At 40.4% G+C, this 19,689-nt stretch overlaps 1 protein-coding gene across 4 annotated transcripts in view; it reads left to right on the top strand.

Moving 5' to 3' along the window:
- Positions 1-19,689, top strand: part of znf385c (zinc finger protein 385C) — a 140,600-nt gene that overhangs the window by 107,852 nt on the left and 13,059 nt on the right. For all 4 annotated transcript variants that reach the window (XM_040045681.1, XM_040045665.1, XM_040045673.1 and 1 more), the window contains 3 exons: positions 2,949-3,091; positions 9,707-9,817; positions 18,536-18,755. In XM_040045681.1, coding sequence (XP_039901615.1) covers positions 2,949-3,091; positions 9,707-9,817; positions 18,536-18,755 — 474 coding nt within the window. The remainder of the gene's footprint in view (positions 1-2,948; positions 3,092-9,706; positions 9,818-18,535; positions 18,756-19,689) is intronic.

The following is a 19,689-nucleotide window of genomic DNA, read 5'->3' as shown; positions in this document are numbered from 1 at the left end:
AGAAGGTGGAGAGCCACTCACCGAACTTCAAGACCCTGCTGTGCCAGCAGCTATCCACATAATTACACTGGGCCACAAATAGAAAGGTTTTCTCTCCTCCCAGACCCTCTCCTTTTTTTTCCCTGTGCTGCTCAGCAGTGAGAATATATGCAGAGCACTGAGGAGAGATGGGGTATTTAGATGTGAGAAAAGGCAATTTGTCAGAAACCTAAGAGCGCACTGGAGTACTGACAAGAGGATTACAGTAGAAGGACTTGGGGGTTGAAGGGCTAATTCTGCAATCGTGAAAGAGGGACGGCTCAGTGTGCCTGCATGTATACATTAGAATCCATTATTTTTCTCAGGTGTGCATGTAGAAAATAATTGAAAAATCGCTGCTTGAATTCCACGACTCAAATGCGCCTCACAAACACACATATCCGAGCAGATACAATGTGACGGTGGCTGTTGTGTAACCAAGCCCAGTGAGTCATGAGAGGGAGGAATGCGCTGTTGTGATGGGAGGAGGAGGAGGGAGCCTGCCTGGGGAAGGACTGGCAGAGACAGTCAGATCCGTTAGCAAAGTCATCTGGGAGAGAGAATGAGGCTGGACATTTGGTTTCAGGCCTTGCCTCAACTGCCAGTGGTTGTCTGGGCCACAAGTGAGGCATAAATAAATCTAAGCCTTGATGCAGACATAACTTTGGACAGAAAGAGCATATGTGCACCTAACCACATATGCATGCAAACGCATATGTAGAGGAACACGCACATGAGTGGAAAATTTGCAGAGTGATGGGAGGTTAACGGAAGTAGAAGGCTAAAAGAAAAATAAATCCACTGTCCTTACTAACATACACACGCACAAACACAAGAAATGGGGATGTACTTGCTTTAAAAAGTAGTTCTAGTAAAATCCCGTACAATATGCGTCAAGTGCAAAATTATACCTTGTTTGATTTTATGTGCGCGTGTGTATTTGTGTGTGTGTTGACTTCCCGCTTGCCCTCGGAGCTATTTGTTTTCAGATGTGCGTAGGCAGTTTTGTTTATATGTCTTACTGTGTATGTTTGATTCTCGTCTAGTACATGCAAGCCGAGCGCACACACTCCCTCGCTTGCTGTCGTACATGCCAGGATTCAGGCTGTGCGTCCATTGCAGTGTTATCATCCAAAGAGGCAAACAGCCAGCCCCTGATTTAATAAGGTGCCTAGGGAGTCACATAGAGGTGGGGAAGCACTATCAGCTGATAACTGTCCTCCCTGCGAGCCCAGCTTTTTTTTTTCTCCTCTGATAGTCCTGCCAAGAGAAGACTCAGCTTTTCCTTGTTTTTCTGTGTGATTGTGAATGTTGCGAGTAGGAGCGATCCCCTGCCGGCTGCTGCCCACGTGTCTGTAGGCTGCGTCCGTCCTGTGCTGACTCTTTCAGTGTCAGACAGACAGCAGAGGAGATCCCACACATGGCAAAGGCAGGCCTGAGCCCAGTGCTGAGGAGCATATGCTCAAGGCTTTAGTGTTTCAGCCCCCCACCCACCAAATACACACATAACTGCCAATCCTGCCAAGCCGCAAAAAGCCATGGGCCAGGCTACTGACAGATTCCCCATCTATCACTGTGTTCCGCGCTTTACACAAGCCATACAGCTATATCAACATCGTACCGCAACCTTGACAGCAATTTTGAGAGAAAAAAGGTCCTACAAAGATGCCACAACAAGCAAGAAAAAAACCAACACAAAATTTTGCAGAGCACCAACTGCGCTTTATTTTGACAACTTCTGTTATTTTGTTGGGTGTGATGGCTTTGTAGCAGCGTTTGAGCAGTCTTCTGGTGATCTGTGAGTGGAATAGCTCTGTATTTTATCCAGTCTAGTCTTTCTAGCAATGATGTTCGAAGCTGATGCTAAAAGAATCATGTACTGGATGTGTAGGATATTGGACAATGTATATAGTTATGTAATTACATAGTTAGACATGGACCAAAGATCTTAATAATTTCCATTGCTTGTAATGTTTTATTGTCAAAGGTTAGTGAGGGTGGTGTATGCCTATGCAGCTATCCTGGGAAAATCCTAGAAACCCTTTTAATGGTTGTCAAACCACATCTTCACTGATACATACTGAGGTGTGAAAACACGCCATTAATGGTACAGGGGATGTCTTCAAATGTCGTCTTCATTGGGGAAAGAGTTAAATGATTCTTTTTTATTGTCAAGCTTTTGTATTTCTGTGGTGCTGATGTTTTTCTACAGTTGGTGATTGGTTTTTTTTTTTTTCTGTGTGCGACTACCTCAGTATAAATGTGTATGGCACAACAGCTCACATGATAGGCATACTTTCAGGTGGCCGCCGTGACCCGCAGCTGACATCGAATGATTGATCCTGTTGCTGGGATAAGTGCCTGCACACTGCTGAGCACACCGGTCTACTGAAATGCAGCCAGGCGGAAAATTAGAAATCTCTTCATCCCTGATCCATTTGAAATCTGATAACTCCTATCTTCCCCTCTTGCAGGCACCTTTTCTTAGCCAATAAATCAGTAATTAAATAATGTGTTTATGTGTATGTGTGTGCATGTACATAAGGGGCAGGTGAGTGTCCTTGGGGGGGATGAGTATGGATAGTTGAGGTGATTGGGGGGTATTTAACACTGCCCATCCACCCTCAAACACACAGGTACGTCTTTAAACACATTGTGTTGTCCCAAGTACAAGCGCCTGCCTAGTCACAAATGGAAGTGTACACATACAAACAAGTTTCACAGTGAGTGCTTGGTGACAGCTGGAGGTGTAATGGTGCCTCTGGTATCAAATAAATCAAAGTCAGGCCTCCCCTGAGCACTGCGTTTGTCCCCTTCGTAGCCAGCAGTGTAGTTGCTCTCCTACAGTTGCACTGAGACAGAAATATCTCTCATGTGAACATTTCATAATGCTTCTTAACTTCTAACATCAGTCTTGTTGTGTTGTCCAGGTACATCAGCCCAGGGCAGCCCGCTTCTGGCTTCCCTCCCCGTCCCAGGACGACCTCTGCAGCCTCAGCTCGACCTCAAACACCTCCTGCCCTTCAGACTCAATGGATCCTCCCCACTTAGCCTGTTCCCTAACTTTAATACGGTGAGTCTAGTGGGTCTAGTGGGTACTAGTCATAATAAACCTTACTTTTAGAAAAAAAAATGGACTGAAAAATAAGATGTTGAAGTCATTTGAGAACAATGTTCAATGTCAGCAATACTCTGTAAAAAAAAAAAAAAAAACAGTTTAACATTTTGTCTCATCTTTCAAAGCATACTTTGAAAGTTACACAGAATTTGAGGCAAGGCCAATTATTTTTTAAATCTAATCAGCTACAAAAAAAAATAATCACACGCTGAAGGGTATTGATTAGAAGACAACACACAGGAGACATATTAGCCTGATTTCGTTCTCTGTGGCAGCATGAGGCATATTTTTATGGTATAAGGGTCGGGGTACTTGTACACATACTTCATCATTTTTGCGTCAATATGCCCCTCATGCCAACTCTGTTTATATCAGGGGGTGTTACAAAGAAATACAGGCCTATAAAGCTGTGCCATTATTGCTAGCTATTCTGTTTGTCACTATATCAATACTTTTCCTGCTACACCACAGCCTCCAGTGCTGTGCCCAGGCTTTATCCTAGCTTTAGGTTACAGTTTTTAATGAAGCAAGGTTTGACCTCTGAATATTGCTTTGGTGACTTGTGTCACTATATTTTATTTATTTTGGTTTAAAATGTAAAATTGAGTAGACATGCAGGCATTGTTTAAAATAATGCAAGTGTGTATTTGTAAATACATTTGATTGACATTTTATTTACATTTGAGACACAGAAACACAGTTTTTTTCCCCCCATTTCTTTATTGAAAAGGTCAAATATAACATAGTTTGAAAGGCTTAAAATAGTATTTTTCCACCAAAAAGATGATTCACAAAGAAAAGCATTGCAAGCTTAAACAATCTGTGGAAACTGGACAAGTGGGGGATAAAAACAAGATGTGGAAGACCTGAAAAACTATCTGCTGCAAATGAAAATGATGGCCTTAAGAAATAGGTGGGAAAAAAATCCAGCAAAGACCTGACACAGGACCTGAGTGATGCATCTGCTCCATATGAAGACAGAAACTACTGTCAGATTTTGACCCACCATGCATTACCATCTGGTAAGCGTCTCACTGGCAACAGCTTTATTTGTCCGCATGACAATGATCTTAAACACACTGCCAATAAAGTAAAAGCATAGCTTGTTAGAAGACAATAGAGCACTATCACTCATAGACAGCCCCCAAATATTGACTTTTAAGCCCAATAAGAATGTACAAACTGTGTCTTTGCTTTGTTTTGGGGTTTTTGTTGTGTGAAAAATGACCACACACACACACACACACACACACACACACACACACACAGTCCGTCTCAGGAATTTAGAGACATGCTAAATGTTTTTCTTTTTCACTTCTCATCCAAATGTAGATTTTCTTCTGTCACTTTCCATCCTGTTCCCAAGATTGTTTAGACATCTGGCAAAGCTGTCTTCAGTGTCTTTTAAAGATCTTTTCACCACATTTTTGCTACTTGGGGCTTTCCTACAGATAGAGTTAGTCGAGGTCAGCTGTGTTCTCACTACTGGAAATACTTCATAAGCTTTAGGACAGGGTTAGAGCATGTAGAGTGTGACAGCCACTTGCTTGCATCTTCACAAAAATACAAGTAGATATACTATAGAGTGCACTGGGAATGTGGCGGGTTAAAAACTATTTAATATCCCGTCCGATCACACTGTATTGGACATTTGCCTTCTCACTTTCTCCTCCACACATTAGGTAATGTCTAGGGAAGTTCAGGATTGCAGTTTATGTGTAAAAATAGCCTCTGTTTCAAACATCACCCACAAACCATTCAGTTTTCAAGCACATTGACTCTGATGGCTCAGTCTCTGGAATTAAAAGCTTATATCTTTGATCCTTTACTTTCCAGCACTGTAGTCATTGTCATTTCAAGTGTGTATGTGTGCAAGCATTTTTTGATTTCTTTGATCCTACTTTTCCACTCTGCGTGTGTGTAGAAGAGTGTGCCCACAGTGTCCAAGTGTTTTCAGTCCTTTCATTGCAATATGAAACTATTTCCAGTTCTGTGGTCTGTAAATGGAGTATAAGCTAGAGATTTAGCTCCTGCATACACTTTTACACCTTTTGAAACTGTACATATAAAAGGTAGGATGAGAAAGAGAGAGATTCAGTCATCTGTCTGTCTGGCTGGTTCTTTACAATGGAGGACATGTGTGAGGGGGTGGATGAGACATAAATGTTTGCTCTATGATGTGTATTTGTGTATGTAGGGGGCTGCCAGCCTGTGTGAAAAGTGCAGTTTTTTTTTTTCATTTGTTCAACCGCCTACTGCTTTGGGTCATGAAGTCGGCTATACTGCCCTGTGGAGGATTGAGCAAAAGCAGCGTGGTAAACATTCACTCCTCTAAAACCTCATGTATTTATATTAGTGGTGGAGGCAGTGGGGTAGGTGTCTGTCAGTGTTTTGTCTGTGTTTCTCTTGTGTTTCAATGGGAAAATTGCTGTTTTTATTCTCCAACCAATGTCTGTGCCTCACCATTCTAATTTGGGGTTTTAGTTTTGCACATTATGCTTCCCTATTAGAGAAATAAAAGCATCCATATAAGTAAAAGCTATTGGAAACGGAAAAGGCAGTAGATTACCAATGAATGCGGCAAGGTAGTACAAAGGAAATCGTTTTTACCGAGTCGCAATGCTGTTCAGTCTGCCATTGTTAAATAGAATACAACTCGCAGTAGGACTTGGAATCTACCACAACCACAATGCAGAAATTATGATAACCACGGAAATAACATCAAATCAGTGTCGCTTCAGTCACGGGAGGAGATGATTAGCCCCCATAATACACAGTCTGACAGTGCAGCTGTGGCATTAATCACAAAAGTCCATTCAACAAAGAGCCCCGGGTTCTCTTAGCCTTGATAAGGCACACGTTGTCCCAGACGTGTGCAGGAGGGAAGATGAATGCACCTGTCTCCAAAACCAAATATCCTCCGGTTCCCCTGGTGTCCCTTCTTACATCCTCCCACTGCTCCACCCTCACTCCTCATCCCTTTGTGTGTCTCGTTCTCTCTCTCTGTCTCTATCTATCTACCCTGAAAGCCCATCACAGACTCAGCCACCCGGTGCAGGATAAGTTCTGTCTGCACTAGGATGGCAGGGGAGAACCGAGGGCTTGGACAAAAGACGCATTTATAGCAGTCGGTTCAGGATGGCTGCAGACAGACAATGGACACATTCTTCAGTTCCTAAAACAAACGGCTGTGCGCAGCCTGCTTTTTTTAAGGTGGACAGAGGGCAGCAGGAAGAGCTAGGTTTACCTTGGTCAGGCTACAGTTGGTAAAAGGAAACAGCCATTTGCTTCCAAAGATATCTCTGTGTCATGTAGAGGAAACCAAAATAAAGCAACAATGGTAAAGAGCCCTGAGGGAGAGATGTACCTGCAGCACGAAGGTTTCATTGTCAGATGTGTTTATATTCCTTTTCACACCTGGCCATGAGGAAGCCGTAGTAAATAGACTCTATCCTTGCAGAAGAGGCAGCTACCTTGGACATGGCACAGTTTTTTGTTTTTTTGCAGTGTGGAAGAGTCTGATGTTTTTTAAACTTGTGTGCCAGAAACAAAGCAAAGCAGTATGCCATGAGCACGCCAACACTCTTTGATCTCTGGGCAGGTGAGGCTGTCAGCACAGCCACCAGTGTAGTTTCAGTAAGCGTAGCGGTATCATTCAGTGTGTGAAGAGTGATCTCCCCGTCCCTCCGGAGACCCTTCTCTCAAATGAGCTGAGGAATAGAGTGGGTCAGACCCTGTACAAGCCTGGGGCAAGATCCAAGGTGATTGTTATATGTGATACCACGCTGAAAGGTGCCCCAGTGAAATCAGCTGTCACTGTGGAATGCAGATCTTATAATGAAGCCTCAGGTTTCACCCTGCTGTTTATAGTATGGTGTTCTGGGACTCTCTGCTGTCTCTTCATAGGCAGTTAAAACAGTTTTAGTCTGTCTAAAACCTTCTGCAGTAAACACTTCATTGTGGGCTGCAATGACTCATAAAGTTTAAGCAGTGAAGTTTTGGAGATTACAATGAAAATACATTCATAAAGAAGAAAGTCTTTTCCCTGTAGATTCTTATGGTGTAGGTGTTGATTTATCTAACAGTTTAAGCACCACACTTCCCCCATTAATATCACCGCTGCAATACAATGCACAAAAGTGTAACTCACTAAAGGATAAGGATCATCTTGGTTCTGCATCATCTTTTCATTCAAATTGAAAAGGTGATTGTTTGCGTGAGGTGGTGTTTCATACCTGAAACCCATCAAGATTGTCATCCAAACACAGAAGCAGTTACTTAATTTAGTCAAAGTCGATGTGACAGCAGCAAAACATCTCTTGTCTTTTGTGCTTAAGTAAAGAAAAAAAAATTACATCCAGCGAGTTTGAAAAATAATAGATCTGAGCTTTCTAGGAGGGGAAAAATGTGTTTTCATCTTTACTTTAGAATTCTCAAAAACTCAGGTGTACAAAAATTGGGAGATTAAAAAAAAACAATACCAATAGCAAATTGCAATCAGTGAATACAATCAGTTGACTTACAACAAGTAGAAATGCAGCATGTGGTACTAGAAAGTGGTGTTTACCCTGGAAGTTGCATTTCTTAGGTAGAAAAATAACGAAATCTTGGAGGAGTAACATATTATCTATCGAGAAATAACTTGAGTTCATTCAAGGCCATCTAAACTCTTTTAGGGATTGTGCCATTTTTTGTTCTTTAGTATTACTATTTTATTAACTCCTTCGCTGAATATTGCACAGTATGTCATTACTGTTGTAGTAATTCCACCAAACCACAGTTGCACTTTAACAAAGTGAGATGGAAAACCCTTTGATCTTAGTTATCTTTGATTTATTTAATTTTTCTTCCTTTTTTATTGAACAGCAGCTAAGCATATTTTTGGGAAGCATAAGAAAAAGCGTATTTACTTTTATACTTACAATAGTCTAATTTCTCTCCTTCAGTTTGGCAGTTCACCAGCAGCTTGACTACAGTAATTGGCTTGCATGCATAATAAGGTGGCGCCCTGTCACCTTATCTCTTCAAAATGAAGTTTGCCCTCGTCTAGTGCATCAGAAGGAGTTTAGCAGTACGACTCTTAATGAGCATCTTTAATCAAAATAAAGCCTCTGGTAATGTTCCGTGTATGTAGGCCAAAGAGCTACTGATGATCAGAAAATCTGTATCACGTGCTGACAGGAACAGAGTTATTCTCTTTACATTAAAGGGTAAGGCAGCCTCATGCTGACATTACAGAGTAACCTTTTAATTTGTTTCAGTTTCATTTCATAAGCTCAGCTGTCACTGAAATATACTCTCTGTTTCTTTTTACATTTAATATATTTTTATTAATAGTGGTATGCTTTGACTTTCATGTGAGGAGTATTCTCCATGCCCTCTGGTTGCACACAGCAAGAGCTCAGACTGTGGTGATCCCACAGCAGAAATGGGTTGCCTTTTGATTCTAACATTACCTTATCATCAGTAGCATTTAATGCTTTCCAGTTTTTTTATTATTATTATTTCCATCTTGTGTATTCAAAAATAGCTTTTCCTTGTTTTCCTTATTTTCTGCCATCCGTATATCCTGTTAGTCTGTTCTTATAATAAAGCTCATAAGAACCATGGCCAAAGCTCCAAATAATGAGGTCAGAGTATGTAAACATAATTCTTGAGTCAAAAGCCCGGACTTCAGACTGTCTATTGATATTTTTTTCTATTCCTATTCCCATACAGAGCTGGGAATATTTTTTTCTATCCCTTGCTCTGTATGATCTATCGCAGGCATACAGCTGTGGCTGTGAGGACTTCCCATTTACCTGCTGTTTATTTGTTTACCAGGGGGAAGCCAATCAAAGCTGGCATAAAAGGCAGAGTGACTAGTGGATGAATTTAGGGGTTGGACCAAGGCCTAATAAGGATTACATTGATCTATGAATCATGCAGGGCTGCTCTAGAGGAGCCTGAGAGTAAAGATAGTTTGGAGTTGGAAAAGAGAATATCCACACTGATGCACAACTCGCCACCTTTAAAGGAAAGTGAATTTGTTGTATTGCACTATACACTAAAGATTTCTGCATCTATGAATTCATAAAAAACATGCAACTTGGGAGAAATCAAGTTTGATCAGAACATAATGTCAGGATCTCGGGTTCAAACTCAAAACCGCAACAGATCATGGGACGATTTTACTAGTACACTTAAGTCATAAATCAAAAAATCTAACTTGGTCATATCAAAAAAAAAAAATGGAAACAAAAATGAAGACTTATCATTTGGATCATATATCTCAACAATTTCCCAAAAGGCTAACTGGTAAGATGCTCTTGTGTCTTGCACTCTGTGACCAGAACATGCGCCCTCGTGTATAATCTGCGGTAGCTGCTGAAACTGCTTAGACATCAAGTCATGTCATGCTGCTTTCTGATTTACCAGACTGAAACAAATGCTTACACTGAAGATTGAATGTTGGCTTTATGGGAACTAACCTCACCTCACCTCTGAAACAAAGTAGCTTCTATCATTTGGGAAAATAAAATTATATAGAACTAATATAGCTTATACTTGTCATGTGTTTCTGTTTCTCAGATGGACCCTGTCCAGAAGGCTGTGATCAACCACACTTTTGGTGTTCCACAGCCACTCAAGAAGAAACAGATTATCTCCTGCAACATTTGCCACCTGCGCTTTAACTCGACGGTAAGACACGCTGCATTGGCTTTATGTTTCGGTGTTTATGAGGAAGAAAGAGATAATGTTGGACTACAAGGCAGGGAAACAGACAGTACGCCAGACTGTGTAATTTAAAACATAAAAGCACACTATACTAGAAAGTGAGTCTGGCCTCAGAGAAGATTGTTTTGGGCTTCTGCTATCTTCTTGAATTTATGTCACGATCAGCGTTTTGGTTTTAGTTTGTTATGTTTAAGTCCTTTAGGTTTTCTAAGTTCATTCTATCATGCCTAGGTTGTCATTATAGTTCTTTGTTTGTTAGTTTCCCTTTGTGTTTTCTACCCCTGTATTAAGTCTCCCCTGTCCTATGTGTTTCATGTTTGCATGTCATTTGTTGTTCATGTTGTCATGTCTGTCTCATTGTATTTGCTGTTTTAATTTGAAGAGGTCATGTGTTCCTGTGTTTCCACTTCCCCTGATCACCTCCTGTGTACTTTTAGTCTGTGTGTGTTCATTCATGCCTTGTCCGAGCGTCTGCTATCCTACCTTGTCTCCATGCCATGCCAGGTCTCCATGTCCATGTCCATGTCCATGTTCCAGGGTTTTGTTATGTTATGTTATGTTTAGCTCAGCTCAGCTCAGCTCACCCAGTTCAGGTTATAATTCAGTTTGGTCTTTGCTTTAGTTTTTCTTTGCTAAAATCAGCCTTCAATAAACGGCTCGTTTCCAGTTAATATTAAGTCTTGTTATTTTGCGTGTACGCGCTTGGGTCCAACCTCTCCACTCCCTATAGTCTGCCTCTGCCAGACTGTGACAATTTAGTTCTTATTATCTTTCTGCAATTACCTCAGATCACTGCATTTTTGCATGCTGTGTGTGTTTGTGTGTCACCTGTGTGTGTATAAGGAAATGCGAAAAAGGTCTGAGTGTTTCCCTTTCTCCAAATGATTGTATATTTAAATGAAAAATTGGTCATTTGATTTTTATTTCTATGTAAAAGTTTGTTCGGTTTTGCTTTCTTGTGAGTTGTTTTGGTATGAGGGATTAGACAGCAGGGAAAGCTGCCGTTTATCAGCAAAGAGCAGAAACAATCAGCCGCCACAGCAGGAAGCAGCATTCTCGGTTCCCTACTCCATTTTTGCCACCCTCGCTAAAGCACATGGATATACACATACATCCACACACAAACGTGCAGACTAGATTGCATGCACACAAACACAGAAAAACATCCCATGACATTTTATGCATATTTATATAAGCAAGAAAATGTCCAGAAAGCCAGAAGACTTCTTCGGTCTAGGCACAGCTAAGCGCACACACTCGCTGTCACACACTTTTATTTGGACTCCATCTTCAAAGAAGGTCTGAGGCACAGGAGACAGGGAGCTGAGGGGGGAGCAGAGATGCAGTCGTGCTCTTCACACACTAGAGCAAATCCCATTCCCTGCCTCCGCACACCGACTTAAAGAGGAGTGTCAGGTCTGACTGTAGCTTTATCAGTCTCTCAGAGAGCATGAATACTTTTCTAACACTTCCATGCACCCTCCTTAGAGTTTGCTCAGATATTATACCAACTTATCCTTATGCATAATGCTCAAAGGGGAAATAAGTAAGCTCACTTTGCTGCTCAGTAGAGCACAAATAGACCTTAAAGAGCAACTTAACACCAGCTGACAATCTTGTTTTTAGCAATTCCTCAGTGGTTCGACCTTTCACCCACCTGCAGTGATGCAGAGGTGTACTCTGGGGTGTATCTTTGATGGATGTTTCCAGGTTTCTAGTATTTGTGCTAAGCTTATAGGCTAACCAGCTACTTGTGCTAGCCATACAGACAGATATAAATTATGGGAAAAAATCTGATGATGAGGCGATGTTGTGCAACTGGATGGGGGGAATGTCACTGGCATGATTATCCCTGTTGGGCCAGTGTAACAGCCCTTGGTAACATTTTATGTGGCCCAAAACTACAAGCACGATTGTATGTTTCATTCCACAACAGTAGTAGTAGTGCAGAACAAGAAAGCATTTCTCTTCAATTTAAACTCTTCTGTTATGTATTTTATAACACTGAAATGTAGAGCTGGTGTCAAAGAATGTAAAAACCACCACAGAAATTTTTGATGATCTATAAACCACCTGAAAAAGGACCGTACCAACATGAACCAAAATAATTTCAAGAGATTAATAACCAGTGGGGGACTGGCTGTCAGGAGCGCTGACAGTCAGTCTGTTGGCCTGAGAGTTGGTTTGGCCTTGAACTTGAGCAGCAATTTTACAAAAACAATCATTTGGTACAAGATGCACATTAGATGCAGTTCTGTCACTCTCACCTATACACTGTATGATCTTGCCACAGGATCCATGGCACGCAGGTGTGCACCTTTGTTTCGACAGGCAAGCCTGTCTATGTTAGACAAGTCACCTAGTGTATTGTTAAAGGAAAGGCTGGATAGACATGGCGAGACTACAAAAACAGATAAATACATGTACAGGGACCAGGTTATTCAGAAATTCTAGCATAAACAAAACTTTCAGAATTCAGCCAAAGATAGGCTACTTAGTCACAATTTTTAAAATTTGTAATAATTATAATTTTCATATTCAAATATAGTGGAGAAATGTCAGACTTCTGAAATATGTATTAGTAGAACATATAATAGACTAAAATATCTATATATGTTCTTTTTCTGTACAGTTTGTACAGAACAGTACAGAATACAAACACAGAATACAAACACTCGCACCATATTTCTTTTTAAAGACATGCCTCAAAGGGTAAATCATCACTTTTCCTGGTGACCCCATTTTGCATAAAAATATTTCTATTTTCATGGCTCTGGTCACCTTGAGGATAAGAAGAGGTTCCATCCGTAAGGCATGAGGGGTCACTAAGTGTTATGTGAGCTTATAAGTTGTTGTCACCAGATATAAATCCAATTGACACACAGAAAACCAGCAACTTCTTATGACATGTTTTTGTCACCAGTCTCTATTGAAATGAGAGTAGAATAAGTCTCAGTTGGCAAGAAGTCAAAAAAGTTCATTTCCCAAAACTGATTTAGCTGTTATAGTTTTTTTCAGTGTATTTGGACCATTAATTGCTTCTACTGAATTTTTAACATTATTTGTTTTAAGTACTATACTAAGTATATTGGTGAACTAATATACTTGATCACACAGCGAAAAGTTTTTTTAAAAAACAAAGGGGTTGTAGATGTTGTTCATTTACTAAAAATATGTCGTTTTAGCCCATTGCTAGGTGGTTGCTAGGCAACGTGATAATGTCACAATATATAATGTATAGTTCAACTTTTATGGACATAGAGAAGGTCTTATTATTGTGAAATAAAAATGATAGAATGGATTTCTAAGGTATTATAGGTGCATAAATGCACAAACGGGTCACTTTAGCCTGTTGCTAGGAGGCTGCCAAGCCAAGTCATAACATCCGTTATAGCTAAGAACCTCCAGGGGTGTAAGATGTTTGTGTGGTTACTTTCGATGCTTAATTCCTAATGGTTTAGGGGGAGTTCATGGACAAAGAAACAAACAATTCTGGTCTAGATTGAGGAGGAGAAGGTCATAGAGAATAAAGAGTTTACAGTAAAGTTTGGTTTATATTACTTGTGTAATGTTATTGGAAGGTGAGGGTACTGAAAGTGTGGAGAATAATTGCTAAAGATGTTTTATATCCTTCCTTGTGTTTGCCATATAACATGTTGTCATTTTACAATAAGATTGGGCTGCCTGCAATGTTCCCTCTAATTTTTCATGTGTCTGAGCGAACACACAAACTCCCTGAGCGGTCCCTTGGACCACTGTGAGCAACAGCAGACGTGTGCACTGTGGTCATGCCAGCATTGAATCCATCCAAGTTACATGGTTTATTAAAATAATCAAATTACAGCATTTACATTTATGTTAGAATACTTTTAATTAACTGCTTTAGCCCACTTACAATGAAAATGTAAAAAATCGTGTTCATGACCTGTGTAGTATGTTAACACTATTGGAAGTAAAAATAACTTGAACTCCAATTTTGAAAACACAACTTTTTTTTCTTTTTTTTTTGCTCTGACTTGTATTATGACTATGAGTCTGTGGTCTGGGAGAGAGTCCTGTAACTCTCTGTCTGCAAAATACAGTATATAATGACCAATATTGGGCAATTAATTATATAGTTACTTATTCAAAAAAGTTACTGAGTTTTGCAAACAACAACGTTTTTTGCAGCTGTTTACCTAAAAATGCAGCCAAGGCGGTTTTTTAAATAAACATTTCAAAATATTTACAGAACAATCAGGTGTTCTGCATCAAATCTTATGCCACACAAATTATTTATGACACTCCAACACATAATTTCTGTCCACTATGAGATAACGGAGAACATCCCAAGCCTGATACCTGCAGGCCTGACAACAGGAGATATATCACTCCTGTAACACCTGTAACATTCAGCAGTCGCCTCATTGTTCTGACACACACAACAAAACTATTGACTACACTACACACTAACTACACAAGATTTGCGCTAAACGTTGCAAATCTCTCACATCTCAAAACACCGCAGTCACTCCTAAAACTTCCCTCTTCCTAAACATCTAAATGCCATATCACTTTTTGATTGGTCCACATAGTACATTTTTCCACCAATAGGAAAAGCTGGGAGGGGTTTGCTCACAGGCGGAGAGCGCTTTTGAGCGTTTTCCTTATAAAACAACGTTTTTACAGTTTCTTCCCGCAGTAAATATAAACAACAATAGTATTCAGGAAGAAAACCAAACATTGCATCTATTTTTTATCATAACTATGGTTTTACGTGGCCTATCAACACAATTTAAAAACTGTTATAGTTTTTAAATTGTGGTATAGTCCACACTCTTTCCGTCAATTGTTCCGTTTGTCCTGCTCACATCTCCAATGGTTGTACACGTTGTCATTAATGTGGCTTCACTCCACATCAGCCACGCCGCTTTGCTAGCTAAAACACCGGTGTCGGCACATAAGGACGCTGTCATAGCCTGTCGACGTTGATTAGCTGCGTATATATGAATGTGAAGAGCATCATTGGCTGGACTATGGGATAAGGTGGCATCGTTCTAATCCCATACTGGAGCAGCCAGTCACTCACTGACTAACACTGCAAAACAGAATTGTTAACGTATTTATTTTAATTTCAATTCAGGTTAGATTTTTTTTTTTTGTGTGCAACACAGATTTTCTGTGCGCAGAGACCGTGCTGCTTAGAGGGAACATTGGCTGCCTGTATTTATAAATTGACCTATACTTGTAATTTAAGGAAATAATGAAAAGTTAATTCATCAATTTAATGAAATGGGGGAGCTATGCTTTTGCTGAATTAAACAAACCAACTGGCAAAACAACTTCACTTGTTTGTCAGTTTCCTTTCCTACAAGAAAGTCATTATTGGATGAGACAATTTCGCAGTATTTCAGAGCTATGGGATGGGGCACTTTTCACACCCCCACAACATATGTCTGGCAGAATATAGCCTTGTGTTTCCTTTTATCGCAGCGATTTCTTAATCACGGGACATTTTTGAATCTCTTTGAAGAAACTGTATCTCCTTGTAGTCTCGCTGCTGGGGTGGTGAAAACCAAAGCTCATTTCACACCTTGTCCTTCAAGCCTCCACTGAGTCTCAGTTGGATGGAGAAGCAAATGGTGGAGGGCTCACCAGCAGAATTCGTCAAATCAAGCTGTGAAGCCAAGCACTGAAGCCTTTTCACTGCAAATCAGTCAGACAACGTGCTGAGGTATTTGAGTTCCTTTTACAGATCTTTTGACGGACACGTTATGGTGGCTACGCATACATGGTTAACACTCTATAGTCCAACTTCTGTTGTTTACTGTAGGCTGGTAGTGGTTGTGTATGTGTGTCCCACTGACCTTGTATCTCTGCCACGATACTGCATAAGCACTAAACTTAATTATTGCTTATGGCAGTGACTCGCAATCAGTGGTAGAAATATCCCAGGGGGGGGTTTGTTGCCACAGGGTATATGCAAAGATTTGTTCAACTAATCCAACAAAAAAAATAAATAAAATAAAAGTATAAAACTGAAATTATAATTTTAATTAAAGAACTGAGTGGACCTGAACAGGCTGGAGAACAAAAGTTACTGTTCATTAAAATTAATGAATAAGCAGTTGAAACAGACAGCCAAAAGGAATGCATAAATGAATAAACAAAAAAAGCATTGGTCAAAAAATAATAATAAATGATTGAAAGTAGGACTAAAACCAAAGCAGTTCAAATTAAGAGGATGCATAAACAGTTTAAATATCTTGTTAAACAAAGATGTTAAATATAGTAGCAGGGAAAAATAGAGGTCAATGATGGAAACGGTCCGCTGGAATTTATTGATTAACAGTTGATGGTATCCATGTAATTGCTAATCCAGCTAATCCAGGTAAAGATTTGTTTGGAAGAAATACGTAGCTAAGAATAACTGTAAAGACTTGAAATCTTTAAAAGTGATACATTGTTGAAAAAGCCAAACGTAATGGATAACTTGGAAAAACAAACACTCACCAGATGCTTTATTAGGTACAGCTTCCGAATACTGGGTTAGACCACATTTTGTCTCATAACTGCCTTTAATTCATCGGAGCACAGATTCAACAAGATGCTGTAAACATTCCTCAGAGATTTGGGCGCATACTGACAGTTGCTGCAAATTTGTCAGCTACACATCCATGTTGGGAATCTCCTGTTCCCTCTCATCCCAAAGGTGCTCTGTTGGATTAAGATCTGGAAACTGAGGAGGCCGTTTGACATGGCGTGTTATCCTGCTCAAAGCAGCCATCAATAGATGGGAACGCTGTGGTCATTAAAAGGTCAGTATGATCAGCAAGAGGATTCATAGACATTTGCGTGTAAATAATGCACGACACCACCAGCAGCAGCCTAAGCCACTGATACAAGACAGGACGCATCCATGTTTTCATATAGTTTATGCCAGTTCTGCCCCTGCCATCCAAATGTAGCAGCAGATATAGAGAGTCGTCAGACCAGGCGATATTTTTGTAATCTTCTATTATCCCATTTTGGTGAGCCCATGCAAAATGAAACCTCAGAAGTGACACCCAGTATGGTCTTCTGCTGTTATAGCTCATCTTCAAGGTTGAACATGCTGTGCATTCGCTCATGCTGTTATGCTTTCTTTAGTTTTCAGGAGTGTTATTTGAGTTACTGTTGCTTTCAAAGCAGTCTGTCCTTTCTAGTCTGACCTCTGGTATCCACGAGACATTTTTGCACCGAGAACTGCAGTTCTGACCATTCTTTGTAAACCCCACAGCTGGTTGTGTGGGAAAATGCCGGTAGATCAGCATTTTTGGAAATACAGCATGTCTGGGAACAACAACCTGGCCATGCCACTTTTGAAGTCACTTAAATCATTTTTTAACTGTCCTGATGCTCAATTTAAATTTTCTCCAGGTCATCTTAATCATGTCTACTTGTCTAAATGCACGGAGTTGCTGCCATGTTATTGGCTGATTAGATATTTGTGTTAACAAGCAAATGAAATTAAATGACCGGGAGTGTATAACATTGCTTGTTCTGCTGGATGGAAAAACACTTTAACAATATCCACTTATATATGTTAATAACAGTTGGTGGCAAAGGGGTACTTGATTCCATCTGAGAGGCCTGTGGGATACATCAGATGAAAAAGGTTAGGAACTGCTGGCTTAGGACTAATCTATTGTTCATTCTCAGGTAATCGGTTAAATCAGCATTTTGATCCTATTGAAAAGGCCTTAATGAGATTACAAGTCTCATATCTTCTTGTTGCATGTATTTATTTCTCACTAAGGAGTCCTTCAGATAAATGTCAGCTCTCTTTTCATGCAAGTTGTTTAGTACCTGAGGATTTGCATGAGTTGTTTCTTCAGGAAGTGTTAAATTAGAAGCTTAAGAATAAAGTTTGATGTGCTTGAGAAACAGCTGCATCATACCGTGCTACAAAAAAGTGTGTTTGGAAATGTTCGCATTTTTAAAAAAAAATAGGTGTTTTTGTGATTTGTATTTAATTTGTGTAAATTCCAATTCATGTATGTTATTTGTGATTTTCTCTCATTATGGGTCTGAAATCTTCCCTTCTGTACCTACGTTCTATCCAGACTACGCTCTGAAGAGAATTTATCTTCTCTTTTAATGAGTGATCTCTTTATCGATTTCTTTTCTTTTCGTATGTATCCATGCTTACTCTGACAACAGGGGCTTTGTTCTGGGATTGAACCGAGGTCGTGAGAGTGATGCAAATGGGAAGGTAAATCCGCCCGGAGAGAAACTTGCGTGTTTATTGCTGCAGCGCAGTCAGTCAGAATGTGTTTTGCGTCTGATCCGTATTTGTGGGTTTGTGCGTGCTCACGAGCGCTCAGATGTGTGTGACATTAGCATGTACTGCCAGATGCGTCTAGGTTTTGCAGAGGCTGATTCTCACAGTGAGGATTTATAGGCTAGTTGTAGAGATGGAATCCTCTCTCTTGTTGCATATTGCCCATGCAATTATACCTCTGGCCTCCCAACGTGCCAGCACTGTTATCAGGTAGAAACAGACTCTACTCTTTGCCGCCCGCGTATGCCTGTGAGAGAGTGAATATTCCAGGCGTGCATTTTAACATTTATTGCACGCGAACTCCAGTCTTTCTAGCAGATTATTCATGAAGTAATTTCTGATTTTCCTTTTTGCCCTGTTTTTGTCTCATATTCCCACAGAACCAAGCAGAGGCCCACTATAAAGGTCACAAGCACGCGCGTAAACTCAAAGCCATGGAGGCCCAGAAAAACAGGCAGCGACGAGCTGGGGAGTCCTCATCCACAGGGCGAGACCGAGACCGAGACAGAGACCGGGAACGAGAGCGGGACATAAGCAAGACATCTACATCTGAGGCAGCCCTTCCCACACTTATGGATACTTGCTTAGAGGAGGGAACAAGTAGGTATAGTGGCAGAAAGATGGGACGAAGGCATCTGCAAGAGTGTGCTATTTGTAACCGATCCTTCTCCAATCCTCTCCACCTTCTTGATATCACTCTATCACGCTTTGATTCCTCTAACTCCTCTTCTGCTCCATTGCATCTTTCTAAACCCCATCAACCAATCTGCTTCTCACATTATTGACAGTTTCCATCCCCCTCCATATCTTGGCCACCTTTATCCCTTTCTCTCAGCTTCAATGTGTTACACTTTGAGATTATATCTTCTGTACACCTTATCCCTCATCCTCTTGGCCTCCTATCCCCACTATAAATTCAGACCTCTGAAATTGTAACTCACATTTTTTCCCCTAGAACTTTTCTGAACTGGTCCTCTGTCTTTGTGCCTTGTGATGGATGGAAAGCTCAGATGCTATGGGAATGGGGAAAAATCTGGGATAAAGAAATGCTGTGAAAATACAGGGGCAGACTGGGATCGATCAAAGCCTTACTGGGGCCATTTTTACCCCCTTTGCCTCGACTGCTTGACTTCACCTCAGTTACTCTATGCTCTCTTCTCTCAATCTCAGTTAGATGCAGAGGGTAGTTACAGAACCAGAATTGGTGTATCTGTGCAGCATGAAAAGAAAACCATATATTGCTGGTTGAGAATTGAGAGGGTTCCAGATTGTGGTGAGAGCATTCATTTAATGGGCTGTCAAATAGAAAATAAAGTTAGAAGACATCAAAGGCATTTATCTTTTTTTTACAAAAAGTTCAAATGTTTTCACACTGGCAGTGTAAATATAGACATTTTAACTTGTGATAAAGGAATAGAAGTGCATTGGTTTTCTTTCAACAGAAAATGAATGTTGACTTTTTCTCACCGCACAGCTGCAACTTTACCTCAGAGAGCATGAATTGCTCCGGTGGCATTTTGACTGCAGAGTGAGC

Source organism: Simochromis diagramma, unplaced genomic scaffold (genome assembly GCF_900408965.1).
Source record: "Simochromis diagramma unplaced genomic scaffold, fSimDia1.1 OVJJ01000321.1, whole genome shotgun sequence".
Taxonomy (NCBI): domain Eukaryota; kingdom Metazoa; phylum Chordata; class Actinopteri; order Cichliformes; family Cichlidae; genus Simochromis; species Simochromis diagramma.
This window is presented reverse-complemented; position numbering and strand designations above follow the sequence as displayed.